The 18,239-nt window shown below is 44.3% G+C and overlaps 1 protein-coding gene across 4 annotated transcripts in view; it reads left to right on the forward strand.

Moving 5' to 3' along the window:
* The window catches only part of CTPS2 (CTP synthase 2), a 107,727-nt gene that overhangs the window by 19,328 nt on the left and 70,160 nt on the right, over positions 1 to 18,239 (forward strand). For all 4 annotated transcript variants that reach the window (XM_081221637.1, XM_081221638.1, XM_081221636.1 and 1 more), the window contains 9 exons: positions 2,264 to 2,380; positions 2,658 to 2,741; positions 3,613 to 3,693; positions 6,975 to 7,126; positions 10,896 to 11,028; positions 13,275 to 13,363; positions 14,495 to 14,589; positions 16,556 to 16,618; positions 16,725 to 16,768. In XM_081221637.1, the coding sequence (XP_081077763.1) occupies positions 2,264 to 2,380; positions 2,658 to 2,741; positions 3,613 to 3,693; positions 6,975 to 7,126; positions 10,896 to 11,028; positions 13,275 to 13,363; positions 14,495 to 14,589; positions 16,556 to 16,618; positions 16,725 to 16,768 (858 nt within the window). The remainder of the gene's footprint in view (positions 1 to 2,263; positions 2,381 to 2,657; positions 2,742 to 3,612; positions 3,694 to 6,974; positions 7,127 to 10,895; positions 11,029 to 13,274; positions 13,364 to 14,494; positions 14,590 to 16,555; positions 16,619 to 16,724; positions 16,769 to 18,239) is intronic.

An 18,239-nucleotide genomic window follows, 5' to 3' on the forward strand; every position in this document is an offset into this window, starting at 1 on the left:
GTATCTCAGGTTAGGAAAGTAACCAGTAGAATTAACAATTGAGATTGGTATCTGGGGATGGGGGTACCAGAGAGCTGCATCCTCATCTGTCACAGCAGGAAGTACACCTACGTTCATTAGAGGGTGTCTGAAATAGCTAAGTTGAGGAAGAGCTGAGATGAATGAGCTTTGGTTTACAGATATGGAGGTAACTACCAGAAGAAATCCCAACAAAGAAGTTAAAGCACTTGCCGGACTTCCCTACTGGCGCAGTGGTTAAGAATCCGCCTGCCAGTGCAGGGGACACGGGTTCAAGCCCTGGTCCGGGAAGATCCCACATGCCGCGGAGCAACTAAGCCATTAAAATTGGGGGCAGCCAACTTTTTCTGTAAAGGGCCAGATAGTAAATATGTTTGGTTTTGCAGGTCAGAGAGTCTCTGTCACAGCTACTCCACTCTGCCATTGCAGTGCCCAAGCAGCCTTAGGTGACGTGTGGGTGGGCATGGCCATGTGCCAGTATAGCTTCATGTGTGAAAATAGACAGCAGGCCATCTTAGCCACCCCAGGCTTAGACGATTGCCATAATCCCTGCAAAAGATGGTGTTGGCTTGGGCGTCTAGGGTGGTAGTGGTGGAAATAGCAGTGGAGAGATTTGCAAGAATGTTTTGGAGGTACAGCTCACTGGACAGGGTTGGGTGAGAAAAAGGCGGGAATGGAGGACGATCTACAGACCTCTAGCTTGAACCAGTTAGTGGTAGGAGATGCTGTTGCTGAGATGAGGGAGAAGCCCCCAGACAAACAGGCCCAGGGCTGTGGGGACCAGGAGTTCAGTTTGGGCCATGGTAAGTTTGAATACTTACTGATCCATTCAAGATGTCACGGACAAGTTGGCTTCAAAGCCCAGCGGCGCTGGGAGGAGAGGTCAGGGCTGCAAGTAGATTTTGGACCCAGTCGAGTAGCTGAAGCCAGGGAAGGTGGTGAATCCTGGGCCTGGGCCCACCATGATCTCTTCTTCCTCAGCATCCAGATCATTCCACGTAGTGCTCAAGTTTTGCTCTTGCTTTATTGTTCTTTAGCTCTGCCTTATTCTCCTCGCTAAATTCCGAGCTCCTCAGGAGCAGGTTGTCTTAAGTTCTTCCCAGCAGCTCATTTAAAGTGTTGAGCCTGTAGTAGATGCTCAAATACTAAAGAATTAATTTAAAAATCTGGATGATAATCTTTAAGTATTTAACTATGGTGAGGACGAATGCGTTAAGGTGAATTTTATCCTTGTCTAAAGTAAAATGCTTAAGTAACTTTATTGGAAGTACAATGTAGATTAAGTTAACATTTGTCAAAGGATTACACTGTCAGGAATATTCTCGGGGTTTTTGGTACTACTTCTTTCAGAGAGCCAGCATGTTTTATTACAAGTGATTTAATTCTGGTAGTACCACCATTACAAGGAGACTGTTCAGCTGCATACAGGTGTGTGTGTGTATGTGTGTTTGTTTGTGTGTGTGTGTTCATGAAGAGAGAGAGAGAGAGAGAGAGAGAGAGAGAGAGAGAGAGAGAGAGAGAGAGAATGCTAACTGTTTCACACCAGGCAGAACCAGATGGCTCTCCCTTTTCTCATACTGTCACCGGATTTGAATTCTCCCTTCCAACGGGACCACTGGTAGAAACTAACTGATCTCACTCCTCTGTGGTGTATATTCTGGATCTTTTTATCTGCTTAGGAATTCCCTCCTCTTTTCTTAAAGTGCTCTTTTTTTTTTAAACAAACCCCCCTTTTTTAAAAAAAATTATTTATTTATTTATTTTTGGCTGCATTGGGTCTTCATTGCTGCACGCGGGCTTTTCCCTAGTTGCGGCGAGTGGGACTACTCTTCATTGCGATGCGCGGGCTTCTCATTGCGGTGGCTTCTCTTGTTGCGGAGCACGGGCTCTAGGCACGCGGGCTTCAGTGGTTGTGACTCATGGGCTCTAGAGCGCAGGCTCAGTAGTTGTGGCACACAGGCTTAGTTGCTCCGCAGCATGTGGGATCTTCCCAGAGCAGGGCTCGAACCTGTGTCCCCCGCCTTGGCAGGCAAATTCTTAAACACTGTGCCACCAGGGAAGTCCCACTCCTTTTCTTTAAAAAATTTTTTTTTCAGTCTTGATGAGGTGAAGGGTTGACAGCCTATTAGTGATCCCCATTTTCGGGGGACTTCAGTTCTCACGCTTAGTGTATTAAGAATTGTTCTGTTAGTCTGTGTACCACGGAAGCTATTTGATCTCTTGTGTCTTTTTTTTCCATTCCCAGCTGGGTGGCACCATTGGAGACATTGAAGGAATGCCATTTGTGGAAGCGTTCAGACAATTCCAGTTTAAAGCAAAAAGAGAGAATTTCTGTAATATCCATGTTAGCCTTGTCCCACAGGTGAGCTTTCCAGATAAGTGTGTAGTCAGCAACTCCTGTAGGTCTTCCTATGATACTCTGTTTATTCCACTTTCTTTCTGTTTTGGCCTCATTGTGTGGCATGTGGGATCTTAGTTCCCTGACCAGGGGTTGAACCTGCGCCCCCTGCAGTGGAAGTGCAGAGTCAACCACTGGACTGCCAGGGAAGCCCCCTATTGAAAATTTTAAACCAGGAAGCCATTCATTATCCAGAAGAGCTAGATGTCCAGTGTACTGACAGTGACCCATTTCTTTTCAGCCCAGTGCTACTGGAGAACAGAAAACCAAACCCACACAAAACAGTGTCCGTGCGCTGAGGGGGTTAGGCCTGTCTCCCGATCTGGTGAGTTAAAGAGAGTGGGTAAGTTTCTTGGAATAGGACCTCCATTTCTTCAATTATAACATCATCTAAGTCCTTCCTACCTCTCAAATGGTTTCTGTGACTGAGCTTTTTGTATCTGGGAGCTGGGGAAGGCTTATTCCCTCATCCTCAAGTGTCGCTTCACACATTTCTAAATTGGCCATCTCTTCTTCTCCAGGTCCTCATTTGATTGGCCACACTGGCATCTGGGCAAGTGCAATGTCCTGTCATTTGTGTGGTCCCTGGGTCCCTTAGAGGGAGGTGGGACCTGGGAGATTTTCCTATGAGCCTGCTAGGTCGGGCTATCCCTGCTCTTATTTATAGCAGTAATCCAGTTATTGCCAGTAGTCTAGATCAGAGGCTGGCAAGTAAGGGCCTGCAGACCTGCCTCCTGTAAAGGAAGTTTTTCTACAACACACTACCACTCATTGTCCACATTTGTCTCTGGCTGCCTTTGCTCATGGCGGTACCATGAGGAGTCACGGCAGCAGCTGCATGACCTGCAAAGCCTAAAGCTTTTGCCATCTGGCCCTTTAGAGAAAAGTTTGCCAACCCTTGGTCTGGCTCTATTCTTGTAGTTTTAAAGCAGTAACATTTGTGAGCCTCCAGTCTGTTCACTAGAAATGCCTTGACATTTCCTACCGGTGGATTTGTGTTGAGTTTGGTTACACTTGCTTGTATTAGTGCTCAGACCAATTGCTAGTTAGTAGCCCAGTGGAACGCCCAGGATGGAGAAATGCCCACTCGGTCAAGTCTCCTGGAGCAAAATTAATGTAGCGCCCTCCTGAAAATCAGTGGCGGTGTGAACAGCCCAATTCCTGTCTGCTAACCCATGCGTAATTGACTTTGACAGATTGTCTGCCGAAGTTCAACGCCCATCGAAATGGCTGTGAAGGAAAAGATTTCTATGTTTTGTCACGTGAACCCTGAACAGGTTAGTGCTGCTCTTTAGATTTGAATGCCTTGCAGGCACTTCTGATGCCAGCATTTTACACCTCTTAAATTATCGTATTACTTTTCACAACATTTATAAAAGATTTGGGGGACTCATATGCAACTACGGCTCCCTTGCCCTTAAGTGAACAGTCTTGAGACTCCTGAAATAGATTGTGTGTTTCACTCCTTAAATTTTAATTGTAGGTACAAAACCAGGTGGGTTGTTTTTTTAACTCGCAGTCCAACCTCTAGAGAGAACCATTTGAAGCCTGCTTATCGTCTCTTTATCTTGTCTTTCCAGGACACTTATGGCTTTTACTTTGATTTCTCTTTTGTACTTGTTACAGCTTAACTCACCCCAAACCACACATTACGGTGACATTCACACTATCACTTCTGATTACATCAGTGGCCTCAGTTCAGTTCATTGCTACAAAAACCACTGTGACGTGGGTTCAGGTCCTCTGTTCTGCAGGACTTTCCACCTGGGTATCCAAGAGCCGGCTTTTCTTTTCTCTTTCATCTTTTTCTCTTTCATCTGCTTATCTCTGTCTCTTGTTTGCAATAAGGCTCAGGCACAAGCGATTGGAGTTTAAAAAGTGCTATGAGGGGTGCTCAGGAAAAGGGCGAGGTTTGGCAGAAACCTTTTGTTTTCTTCAGATTAGCTCGGGGTTCTCTGAAGCCTAAAAACCACCTAATCAGATTTCTGAGTCTCAGGAGGCAGGCTGATGTATTCACTGCCTGATGCTTCAGGGTCAGTGCACAAGCCTGAACTCCTTTGAAAAATGTGATGGCAGGTTTAAAGCACTCTCCTATATCTGTGTGTCATCAAGCCATTTTGGTTTTATTCCGTTGTTTTTTGTAAATAGTACTTGGTGTGGGTATCACACACACATTTAACCTGGTTTCCGAAATAGAAGGATACAGCTTTTAGAGTTGGGTTGCTGAGAGCTCTGAGAACAGATGATACAGTCCAAACTTTCAACCATATGAAGTTTCCTTTTTTTTTGGCCATGCCACATGGCTTGCGGGATCTTAGTTCCCCGACCAGGGATTGAACCTGGGCCACAGCAGTGAAAGTGCCAAGTCCTAACCCCTGCACTGCCAGGGAATTCTTGAGTTTATTTTCTTTATAACTATAGATTCTGAAGAATGTTCTATCTCATCAGTCCACAGGCTAGTCTATTAGCCATTTTTTAGCACAGTGCATTTTTTAAAAAAAATTTTATTAGAGTATAGTTGATTTACAATGTTGTGTTAGTTTCTGCTGTACAGCAAAGTGAATCGGCTATACATATACATATATCTATCTACTCTTTTTTAGATTCTTTTCCCATATAGGTCATGACAGAGTATGGAGTGCCCTGTGCTATACAGTAGGTTCTTATTAGTTATCTATATTTTATATACAGTCGTGTGTATATGTCAATCCCAATCTCCCAATATCCCCCCCACTTCTCCCCCGCCCCAGTAACCATAAGTTTGTTTTCTACATCTGTCAGCACATTGCTTTTTCTCATATGAGTTAATTCTCCCATTTCTTAGTTCCTGGTGAACTTACATTTAGAGCTCTTCTCACCTGGATTGCTGAGGAGGGAATGGAAAGTCACAGGCGTCTCTGTGATGTTCTCTGTTACCATGATATTTGAAAAAATGTCTCTGGCTTGGAGGATAAATGAGTAAATAGCTCCACACCTCATGCCTTGCACTTGTGGGAGTTGTGGCTGTCCAAAGATTTATCAATAATTTTAATTAATAATTGGGATGGAGCCTCATATCAGTGACATCTTGGCACTTTGAATTGTATCAGGGAATGCATGGGTGAGACACAATAGTCTTAAGTATCAAGTTGTCCATGTTCAAACAGCTTAGGAACCCTTGGTTGGATAGCTATGGATTGGGAAAGACTGAACACATAGAGTTGGCAGAACATTTCTTGGCATTTATTTAGGATGTGGCAGATCCTTAAATGCCTGCCAGTAGCCCTTTGCATGTACCTGAGAGGGTGGTGAAAGCTCCTTAGGGTGTGAAAAACAACCACACCACCTGGCATTTAAAAGAGCCTTTCTCCCCTCACAAGTGTAATTAATTTGACTGTGTTAATGTGTGCTTCTAAATTTACCAAGTGAAGGGAGCACAGACAAAAGCAACTACAGAGGCAGCAGCAACAACAAATGAGTGAACAAACAAACTTCATACCCACACTTAGAAGACAGGGTGTATGTGTTCATTGCTACTGCCTTAACCTGGGCTTAGAAGATGGTGTCTTGGGCCATGTGTCTTGGATACTGACATATAAAGCATTCATGTTCCAATACCAAGTCTCTGACACCCCCTGGGGTTCCTGCAGTTCAGCTCAGACACTAACTACCTGGAGTGAGCATCAGACTCCGCAGGTCTTTATAAGACTGCCCTGCACTTCAGACACTCGCCGCAGGTTTCTATTGTCCCAAGCCACCCACGCTTCTGCCGGGCTGACTACAAAGTTGAGGCTTCCCATAACCACCTCCGCTTTGATAATTCTCTAGAGTGACTCACAACTCCGGAAAGTGCTATACTTATGATTACTGTTTAATTGTAAAGGGTGCAGGTGAACAGCCAGATGAAGAGACACAAAGGGCAAGGTCTAGGAGAGTCCCAGGCACAAGAACTTTTATCCCTGTGGAGTCAGGGTGCACCACCTTCCCAGTACATCTGTAAATTCACCGGCGAGGATGCTCCCCTGAGTCCTGATGTTCAGCATTTTGACTGGGGTTTCATTGCGTAGGCATGATGGAGTAAATCATTGGTCACCTGATTGAACTCAGTCTCTAGCCCCTGTCCCCTCCGTGGAGGTCAGGTGGCTGAAAGTTCCAGCCTTCTAATGACCTGCTTGGTTTTTCTGGTGACCAACTCCCATCCTGAAGTCATCTAGGGGCCACCCTGAGTCACCTCATGAACTTAACAAAGTTACCCCTATAACTCAGGAAATTTTGAATGTTTTTGAAGCCCTGTGCCAGGAACTAGAACAAAGAATGTGTATATAGGGAAAAATATATATATATTCTACCATAGCATCCATGGTTCCAGATGTAGAATAATGACTTCAAAGTGTTTTGTAATTAGATCCAACTAACCTTGTGTAAATCTGACTCCTGTTTAGGTTGCTGTGTTCTTGGTTTTCTTCTGTCAGTAAAAATAAACTGCCATCTCTCTTGAGTTTTGGTTCATTCTTACGTTCATTTTTGTGGCATACTTGAGTTGTTCCATTAAATATGGTGTTTTATCATCATTGATCAGGTTATATGTATCCACGATGTTTCTTCCACCTACCGAGTACCTGTGCTTTTGGAGGAACAAGGCATCGTTAAATATTTCAAAGCGAGATTGGACCTGCCTATTGGGGATTCTGCAAGTAATTTGCTTTTCAAGTGGAAAAATATGGCTGACAGGTACTGTGAAAGGAATTACTAATGTAATTTTTCATAATTCTTGGGTTTGGGGGTAGCACTGAGGTGTACCTTAAAGGGTAACTATGTAGCATTCCACTTTCCACATGGGTATGTTTGGTTCTGGAAACATCTAAAGCTCTAGCATATTGTTAGGGTGTTTTGCTGTACTCTGAAGATTTCTGGGGCCTTTGATTTTGCTCTACTAAAGCAAAGTGAATTGAAGGCATTTGGATTCCAGAATTTTAAAAAACTTTTGGAAGCATTTATTTATTAGTTTATTATTTAGTTTCTGAATATTTTAAACTGTTTAAAATGCTACAGGCTTTGTTTTGTTTTGTTTTGCTTGTTTTTAAGATTTGGCTAACATTTCTTAAAGAAAATCCTTCTGAATGGGAAGTTTTGGCTATGGCACTGTTGTCCTATCTTGCAGTTATTAACTATCAGTATCGGCATTAAAAACCCCTGATAGGTTTTAGCTTTAAGACAGTCATATTGATTTCAGCAAGGTTTGTCTAATTTGATGTCGTATACAGATTAAATCCCCATCACCTGTTTTCGTTTACTAAATGTTGATGAGGCGTGACCCCATAAAGTCCTGGCTGCTTGACTTCTCCTGCAGCTGAAGTAGAGGCAATAGGCGCAGTAGTTACAAGTGAAGGCTCTGGTGTTGCTAAGGAGTAGATCTTAAAAGTTCTCATCACACACAAAAAATTGTAACTATGTGCGGTGATAGATGCTAACTAGAATATTGTGGTCATCATTTCGTAATATATAAATATATTGAATCATTAGGTTATACATCTGGAACTAATGTGATGTTGTATGTCAGTTATATCTCAATGAAAAAACGTAAGCTCTGGTGTCAGGCACCATAGATTCAGACCCCAGCTTCTCCTTTCACTAGCTGTTTTTGAGTTTGGGTAGATTACTTAACCTCTCTGGGCTTATTCTCCCATCCATATATAACGGGGGGGATACTAGTACCACGTTGTGGCACTTATGAGAGAAAATACACCAGGCCTTAACATCACATCAGGCACTATTGGTTACTGATGTCGGTAACAATAATTTAAATGATTTAATGATGACAAAAGCACTGACCTTTGGTAGATGACTAGTAGATTGAAAGTTCTTTTGCCCTTTCACTTTAAAATTTTAAAAGCATTTAGAAACTTTAATATTTTAACTCTTTGTGTTGGAAATAGTTCTAAATTTTACTCTATGCCTCTGTGCTTTTTAAAGCCAGTGTTTGGTTTCTGTATTAGTTTCCTGTGTCTGCTGTAATAAGTCACTACAAAATCGGTGGCTTAAACCAATAGAAATTTGTTCTGTCACAGTTGTGGAGGTTAGAAGTCCTAAATCAAGGTGTCAGCAGGGTTGGTTCCTTCTGGAACTCTGAGGGAGAATCTGTTCCATGCATTTTTCCTGGCTTCTGGGGGCTAGCTTCCTTGGTGTTCCTTGGCTTGTGGGCGCATCACTCCAATCTCTGCCTCTCTTGTCACGTGTCCTTCTCCTTTGTGTCTTCTTCCTTTCTCTTTTATAAGGATGCTTGTCTTTGCAGTTAGGGTCCATTCTAATTCAGGATGATCTCAACTGGAGATCCTTAACTTAATTGCATCTGCAAAGACCCTGTTTTCCAGATATGGGCACATTCATAGGTTCTGGGGGACATATGTTTTTTGGGGCCACCATTCAGTTCAGGCTTCAAGCAAAGGGGATATTGAGCATCAGTCCCTCTGCATCATTTTGGCCGTGATGTTAGTTCATTAGTCATGGCAGTGTGAAGTGTCCATTCTTTAGGCCCTGTCCCCTCAGTACAGCCTGTAGAGAGATACAAGGAGGCACACAGAGGTCAAAGGGATGGCGTTGATCGTGGAGGTCCAGTGCTGCCCAGAGGCCAGGGGTTCCTGGTTGAGCTGGGTGGAAGAACTTGCCTGGGTCCTGAGGTGGGGACAACCCTGCCTCCCCGGGAACCTTCCTGCTGGGGGATGGGCCTACAAAGCCGACCAGCTGACTGCAGAGTCAGCTGCTGTGTCACACCCAGCTGATGGCTGAATGGAGAGCACGAGGGGAGGGAGGTGCTTGGCTGGTCCGGGCAGTGCTCCATGAGCCCAGCCTGCAGGGCCAAGAGGGGAAGAGAGCACAGGGGCGTGGGCTCGGCATACCTCCCTGGACGGCGGCTGGACTGACCCAGTGGCCTCCCCTGTCCCCCACTCCCCCCCACCCCGTCCCGGGAAGACCAGCAACGAGTGAGTGGAAGGAGAGTGGCTGAAAGGAGGGACTGGCCATGCTGACTGCAGCCCTGCGTCCCTCCCCGGAGGGACAGGATGCGTCCCCCACCCCACATCGTCTTGGAATCTTGGCTGGATACCAACTTGCTTTGTTACCTGAGTCCTTCCCCTAGAGCTGGGGCGAAGCACAGGCAGGCAGGCAGGCAGTCTCCACAGAGACATAAAATGAACTGGTAAGTTAGAGGTTTAGCATCTTTCTCTCACGTTCTTCAGTCACCTTCCTAGAAAGTCACCTCTGCTGTCAATTTTGACTTCTTAGCCCCTTGTGCCTTTTTCTCCTCCCAGCCTGTTTCCATCAGGCTTCTCTGTCACTCTTTGCAGATGTTGTTATGAAGGAGGAATATTCCTCATCCCGGTAACATTTTCGTTCTAAGGTGTTTGGGGAACAGTTTGCTTCAAAGCCCTAAAAGATATTCAGCCCCAAGTGACATTCCCGCATACTTAGTACCAGACCAGGCATTTTTCATGTTCCTTGAACAGATCTCCTGACGAAAGCAACGGTAAAGATTATGTCTCTAATGGTAAAATGTGATTGAGTGTCTCATGTAGAATGGAATTTTCTCATAAAAATGATCTAAGTGGCTTATAGTATTTTAAATAGTTCTCTCAGCACCATTCTTCAGGAATGCCATAAATAACCTGGCTTTTGTGGGCCAGCTGGGATTGTAACTATTTTTAATGTAGACACTTTGAATGCATTTTCTTATATGGTATCACCTTACAAAGGTAATACTGGAGTGTCTCCTATTGACACTGAGAATGCATTTTCTTATACAGTGTCACCTTATAAATGAATTTCAGGACGGCTCATGATTATTAGATGGGGAGAGCTTTTTTTTGTATTTATTTATTATTAATTTTTGGTTGCATTGGGTCTTCGTTGCTGTACACAGGCTTTCTCTAGTTGCGGTGAGCGGGAGCTACTCTTCGTTGCGGTGCACAGGCTTCTCATTGCAGTGGCTTCTCTTGTTGCGGAGCACGGGCTCTAGGCACGCGGGCTTCAGTAGTTGTGGCACGTGGGCTCGGTAGTTGTGGCTCGCGGGCTCTAGAGCACAGGCTCAGTTGTAACACACGGGCTTAGTTGCTCTGCGGCATGTGGGATCTTCCCGGACCAGGGCTCGAACCCGTGTCCCCTGCATTGGCAGGCGGATTCTTAACCACTGCCACCAGGGAGGCCTGGGGAGAGCTTTTTTATTTTTAATGCATTTAACTTTTTCTCTGATATACTCTCCTCAGATTTATATCTTTGCCTGCTTATGTAAGCCAATGTTGGGCTTTCTCATGATTTTCAAATCTCTTGGGGTACAGATTGTTATTCTTTGGGGGTGGGGTGGGGAATTTGAGTCAAGTACACCAAGTTCAAGGCATATCTGCTCCTCAGGTTTTAAAAAGTGCCTTGGGATAAGAACAGTGGCTGTCATTATGCTTGTGATGTGATGTTACATGCATATAACCTTTAAGCTTGTTTTCCTTCCCAGGTATGAAAGGTTACAGAAAACGTGTTCCATAGCCCTGGTTGGCAAATACACCAAGCTCAGGGACTGCTATGCCTCCGTGTTCAAAGCCCTGGAACACTCAGCGTTGGCCATCAACCACAAGTTGAATCTGATGGTGAGCCCGCACCTGGTCTTCTGCCTATTTCAGGCATTCATCATGAAATCTTGTGTTGCAGAGAGGCAGGTTGTGTTCAGGGATCCCCGAGTCCACCTCCAGGGTTAATGATTCACCAGGGGGACGCAGAGGACTCAGCATACAGCTGTACTCACGGTTGTGACTTATTTTAGTGATAGGATGCAGAGCCAAGTCAGCAAAGGCAAAGGCACGTGGGATGAAGTCTGGGGGAAACCAGGTGTAAGCTTCCAACAGCCCTCCTCCAGTGGAGTCACGGAGGACGTGCTTAAATCCCTCAGCAGCGAGCTGTAACAACACAGGTGACGTGCTGTCACCAGGGAAGCTCATTAGAGACTCAGCGCCCAGGGTTTTTACTGGGGGCTGGTCACACAGATGCCCTCTGCCTCCTGAGTGTCAAAATTTCAGACTCCCAGGAGGAAAGCAGGTGTTCAGCTTAAATCATGTTGTTTCTCCAAACACTGTAGGCACACTGAGCCACTCTTACTGGTTCTTGGGAATGGTGGGAACCCTCCCCAAATCCATGTTTCCAGATGCCAGACAAGGGCCAACCTTGTAAGCAGGCATTTCCAAGGATTTCAGTCTGTTAACTTTTTTTCTGCATACAGGTTTAAGGCACAGTTTTTGAAATTAGGCTTTGCACATTCAGGGACATATATATACTTCATGCTCATGTAACTATTTTGTGTTTGTCTAATGAGAAAATAATAGAACTTTTTTTCCTCTTTAGCGTGGGAATTGAACCCAGATTTTTAAAATGCCATATTTATATATATATTTCCCTTTCTAACTTGGAGGACTGATATCTGGCAAACAGTGATTGTTTGTTTTTTAAACAGTATTATGGGATAGCAGAGGTGGAGTTATATATAGCTTGAATATATTCTTTGTTAGATACAGAAGTAGTATATGCTCAATGTAGAAAATTTAAGCAAAGCATAATGTAAAATGCAGAAAGTGGAAGATTCTTCCGCCGTGAAATCCCACTTCTCTTGATGTACCTGTCGTTCCCAGTTTGATGCATATCTTTCTAGAGTTTTCTCCCCCTATATAAATGTTTATATTTAATGCTATTCTCTCTGGGTATATCACAGTTTAGGGAGGCCTTATTATCTTGATTTAAATGGTAAAACCTTAATATAATGAGCCAAAAGATACCCTTATGTGTTCAAGAAACTTAGTAACTTCCAGCTTAGGACCTATCCAGTTTTCTCTCACCTCTTTGTAGCTTCCTTCTCTAATCACTTTTTATTTTTGACTTTCCAAGGAATAGTTCCCTGCCTGTTCTTCCTCTTCCTTCCTAGTCCGCCAGTCCCTCATAGAAAAAAGAAAACAATAGAAAATCTGTTATAATACTAATTTTATAAAGTAAAATTTTGTATCTTAAGATATATTCAGATAGTAATTTTTGCAACAGAAATTCTAAAATAATATAGACATATAGGGACTGTTATGTACATAGGAATTGTTGTACACGTTTTTCACGTAATAGAATTCATTGATGGTGGCTTCTACTAAGTACTGTTTGAATCATGGACTTGTGCTGTGTTTATCTCGCCTGGCTTTTGCAGTAATTTCCTGACTGGTTTTCAGTTTTCCCTCCCTTTCCTTCACTGAGCCAGAGTGATTTTTCTAAAATCGCTCTCTGTTCCTTCAGATTTTTCAGTGGCTTCAGGTATAAACTTCTCTCACCGGATGGAGCTTCTTTTGAAGTCCCCAGAGTGGTCACCACTTTCTGGTTTTTGTCTGTTTTTTGTCTTTCTGATTTTTGAAGCTGTTCCTTCACAGCCCTCCCCCACCCCCCGCACCCCTTCCCACTTGCCCCCCAACTGCACACACGCGCTCGGCTTGCGTCCACTCATCCTCAAGGGCTTAGCTTCTTGGACATCCCCTTCCCAGAGGGCTTCCCTGAAGGCACTCTTGCCCTTCTTCTCTCCGGTCCACATACGTGTCAGCTGCGGCTCCTGGTTCCTTCCGCAGCGTTCTCTTCTTTGCCCATCATAGCCATTACCTCCCTGTAATGTGGATGCCTGTTTATTTGGTTTCATAACCTGCCTGAAAGATTGTAAGAGCCACAAGACAGAGATGGTGCTTTTCTATGCTAAGTGACCAGTACAGTATTTGCATAATAAGTAGTCATCAAATAATTGTGTCAGTATTAGATGGCTCTAGTATTTTCCAGTTTTTATTTTTCTGAAATGTTCCTTTAACTTGTTGCATGTTTTTAGTACATAGACTCCATTGATCTGGAGCAGACTACCGAAACTGAGGACCCTGTGAAATTCCACGAAGCTTGGCAGAAACTCTGCAAAGCTGAGTAAGTACCACGCCAGTTAGGAGAACGCCATTGTGATTTTTTCCATGATTCGATTTACCCCAGTTACTAATTTTTGTGCATTTTGAAGTGTAGTTTGGAGTACTTGTGGTGATTCTGGATGGTTGTGCTGCATTCATGCTGCATTTACTTTGAAACGTGCCATGTCAATGTTAGTGGCACGTGCAGTGGAGATGGTTTTATTCTGGGGAGGATGACAATACCGTATTGGCGGGAGAGTAAGCTGATGCTACTGAAAGATGCAGAGATGGACCTTACATATACAAAGTTAAAGTGCAAGAATGACAATCCTCCCTCCTCTCTTGGTTTTATTTTCTTTTCCACATCCTTTGATTCTAGGTTTTATTTTGTAAGTAATCAATAAAACTTTTGGGGGTGGCATTGTGTTGTCAGGGTAGCATGGCCCTTGGGTTTTTCTCTTGAACTCTTGTGTTTTTGGGTTTTTTTAAATTAATTAATTTATTTATTTTTGGCTGTGTTGGGTCTTTGTTGCTGCGCGTGGGCTTTCTCTAGGTATGGTGAGCGGGGGCTACTCTTTGTTGTCGTGCGCGGGCTTCTCATTGCAGTGGCTTCTCTTGTTGTGGAGCACGGGCTCTAGGCACATGGGCTTCAGTAGTTGTGGCGCATGGGCTTAGTTGCTCTATGGCATATGGGATCTTCCCAGACCAGGGATCGAACCCTTGTCCCCTGCATTGGCAGGCAGATTCTTAACCACTGCGCCACGAGGAAAGCCCCAGACATCTTAACATTTGTATAAAAGTACTTTTAAAAGAACCTTAACCTATTTTTATTCAGATAATTCTTTCAGTGGCATTTTTAATTGAACTGAGCTTCTCAGTCACCATGCTCACGTGCTGCAAAGACCTATCAGAAAATATATATCAAGGTCAGTTGTGAGAAGTTGTTGCAACTTCTTTATAACATTGGGAGGATTTCAAGGAGAAAGTCCAGGATGTGAAATCATGTAATCAGTTCTGAAAATAGACTCCAAGCGTATTCTCTAGCAGCTGTGCCAAGTGTCGGATTTGGGATCCATAAGCATGAATGGCTGAAAACAAGAGTTTTACAAATAAAAATAATGTCAAATTTCCCCTCCTCTTGTGTTGCTTGCAGTGGTGTTCTTGTGCCAGGAGGCTTCGGAATCAGAGGAACGTTGGGAAAACTCCAGGCGATTTCTTGGGCACGGTCAAGGAAGATTCCTTTTCTGGGTAAAACTGATGTTTATGAATCCTAACTATGAGTTTTTTAGATTTTTGACACCTAGTAGGGTAACACGTAATAGAGTTTGTTTATGTGAAAAGTGTGATCTTGAATTTGAATATTCAGGTGCCAAATAGTTTGCTACAGGGTCTGGAAACTATATTCTGCGAGCCTTACCTGGCTTGCAGCGTTTTTGTAAATAAAGTTTTATTGGAACACAGCCACACCAGTTGGTTTACCAATTGTCTGTGGCTGTTTTTGCGATGCAGTGGCAGAGTTTGAGACCCTACAGCCTGCAAGGCCTAAAATCTCTGCTCTCTGGCCCTTGACCAAAAACATTTGCCAACCCAGGAGAACTTACCACTTTTCTGGTTGTGTAGCAAGAGGCTGTTCATACCTGCCCTTCTCCGATTCCACCTTTCACCACTTCGAGCAAACATCTCAACAGAATGCCACAGTGTTATTTCTCATCAGAAAAAAAAGCTTACATTGAAATTTATATGCTCCTTCTAGAAAAGATAGTACAGAAAGACCGTCCAACGTTACAGGGACAGCTCTGTTAAGATTTAGTAGAGCTGGGTCTTTTCAGTGCATTTGTCCAAATTGCAGAGCATGGCTTCTGGAGCAATGAAACCAGATGAAATGGAACACTGATGGGATAAAGGCAGCCCTGCAGCTGGGGATTCAGGCGGAAGAGGGAGTGGGGAGAGGCCATGTTTCATGCTGTGCTTGCATGGGCTGGTGGGTTTATGAACCGAGTGGACCAGCTTTGGTGCTCTTTACTTAATATCAGCAGACTGTTCATTTTCCCCCTTGCCTGTTCTTTGATTAGCTTCCTAGATGCTCTCCACTTGGGATCCATTTTCAAAAGAGAAGCCAGGAGTAGTTACCTTGATACCTTGCTTTGTTTTATCCATCTAAGCTCATCTGGGCCACTGTTTTCTTTTGAAGTAATCTTGTTTAGTTTCTGTCTAAACCGTGGTTAGCGTTCTTCAGATAATTTTCACTGTGTAGAATAGTTTGCAGCTCTTTAAATTTCTCTTTAACACACTGTCTCTTTATGTCCTAGCCTCATGGAACTTTCTAAAGTGCCCCCAAAGCACTCAGCTGTTTCACGCTTATTGACTTTTGTTCTGGCGTGCCCGGTATATTGATTGCTCTCTCCTTTGAGCCCCTGTGTACCTTGAACATCTATAAAAGCATCTGGAATGCTCCTTGGCATTTGTTTATTGGAGAGAATCAGTGGGCCGCAGTGAATGTGGAGATCGGCGAGGGGCACATCCCTGTGGCAACAGCCCTGGGCCTACGCAGGTCCCCTTTTCTCCTTACTGAGCTCTCTGTTCAGTTCCATTTGGCCTCTCTGTTGCGCTCTAGCCTGCGGTGGAGGTACCAGCTCCCCCAGCTGCTGCTGTTTCCCTGCAGTGAGGTTTAGGGCTGTTCTGGGCTCAGCAGCTGGGCACAGACCTCCCGCTCCCCTGCCCGCCTGTAGGTGCTCCTTGGATCCCAGCCTGCTGGCCAGCTGGGGGCTGCCCGCAAGCAGAACCTGCATTTAAGGCAGTGAATCTACCTTGAGAAGAGGGGGTGTGAAGTCCCAGCCCACAGAGACTCCCTCTTGAACTGAAGTGTTGTTAGACATTCTCTGAAGGAGTCGGGCGCTTTGGGGCAGCCCTGCAGCCCACAAGTGTGCCTCGATCTAGAGACACATTTGCAGGGAGGCAGATTTGCCTTTTGGACCTTGCCTTCTCCTTTCCTGGCCTTTTCTGAACTCGCATTTATTCTTCCTCAAGTTTGGGTTGTCCAACCCCTTCCGTGCCCCTGCCACACATGTTCTGAGGGCAGAGGCTACAGCAGCAAACTTTCTTTTTTGGAGCCTACATTCTAGATGGAGGAGATAGACAGCAAATAAATGAACAGAAAATACGAAGCAGTACAAAGTAACATTCATTTGCTTTATATATGTGCTTTTTAAAATAGGAGTTTGCCTTGGGATGCAACTGGCAGTGATAGAATTTGCGAGAAACTGCCTTAACTTGAAAGGTAAGTCTGAGATTTTATAATAACCTCTTAGTAAAAAGCATTCTTATTACTTGAAGTATTTTTCAGCAGTATTGGTGAGTTACTGAATTCATTTCTTTATCTTCAGATGCTGATTCCACAGAATTTGAGCCAAATGCCCATGTTCCTGTGGTAAGTGGCTTAACTTTCATTGCTTTGTTTCTGGCTCTGGCGTAAACTCATGAGGGGTTATTATTACTATTTTTTTCATTCTGACATCAGGACATTTTAATTATGTATGATTTTTCTTATTCTTATTACTCTTATTGTTATTAGTTTATATCAAACCACTTTGTTCTCAATTGTCCATCTTGTCAGTTGTGCCTTGAAGGAAGACACAGTCCTAGATTGGTTTCTCTTTGCAGTAGTTTTCAAGCTGAATGTTTAGGAAAGGGTTGAGTTGACTGTGACGACAGTTGATCACAGCTGCTGTAAACACGCAGGCTGTCCTGTCTCTAGACCCATCCCCGTCGGTTCTTCTGCTGCTCCTCATCTCTCACCGATTCCTTTTCCTGTAAAACATTCAGTCCAAGATTTTGGGAGCGAAGGCCACTGTGCTCTGTCACCTGCTGCTCTGCTAACCTATCCCATGGCATCCCCCTCTCTCCTGCACTTGGGGTTTTATAGTTGGACAATCTGAATGAGTTTTTTAGTTGTATCCTGAGATTCCCTACACCTGAGATGTCCCCATCCTGCAGCCTCCTTACCCCTGGAATCTCAGTAAAACCGATGAAGAATTTAATTACAAGAATAAACCAAACCTGATTACTGACAACTTCCTATTCATCCTGGGAAGCCTTTTCTGACCTCCTTTGTTTCCTGGCCTTTGCCTTCTGTACCTTGTACCACCTCTATCAGAGTATACACCTCACCATTGTGATGGTTTTTTATTAACAGTTTATTGAGATATAATTCACATACCATAAAATTTAGCCGTCGAAAGTGTATAATGCAGTGACTTAGCACATTCACAGATCTCTGCAACCATCACCACCGTCAATTTTGGACCATTTTGATTACTCCAGAAAGAAATTCCACACCCTTTAGCTGACATCCCCAAGCCGCCTATCCTTCTAGCTCTAGGCAACCATTAATCTGTTTTCTGTCTCTGTATATTTGCCTATTCTGGCCATTTCATATACAGTTGACCTTTTTTTTTTTTTTGCGGTACGCGGGCCTCTCACTGTTGTGGCCTCTCCCGTTGCGGAGCACAGGCTCCGGACGTGCAGGCTCAGCGGCCATGGCTCACGGGCCCAGCCGCTCCGCGGCATGTGGGATCTTCCCAGACCAGGGCACGAACCCGTGTCCCCTGCATCGGCAGGCTGACTCTCAACCACTGCGCCACCAGGGAAGTTGACCTTTGAATAATGCAGGGGTAAGGGACTGACCCTCCATGCAGTCAGAAATCTGCCTGTAACTCCTAGTCGCCTCTCCGTATATGCATTCCTCCGTATCTGTGGTTCCGCATCTACGGCTTCAACCAACCATGGACCATGTAGTACTATTTACTATGGAAAGAAAGGCATGTCTAAGTGGACCTGCTCAGTTCAAACCTGTGTTGGTCAATTGTAAATGGAATCATACAATATGTGGCCTTTTGTGA

Source organism: Mesoplodon bidens (assembly GCF_964165515.1).
Source record: "Mesoplodon bidens genome assembly, chromosome: X".
Taxonomy (NCBI): Eukaryota; Metazoa; Chordata; class Mammalia; order Artiodactyla; family Ziphiidae; genus Mesoplodon; species Mesoplodon bidens.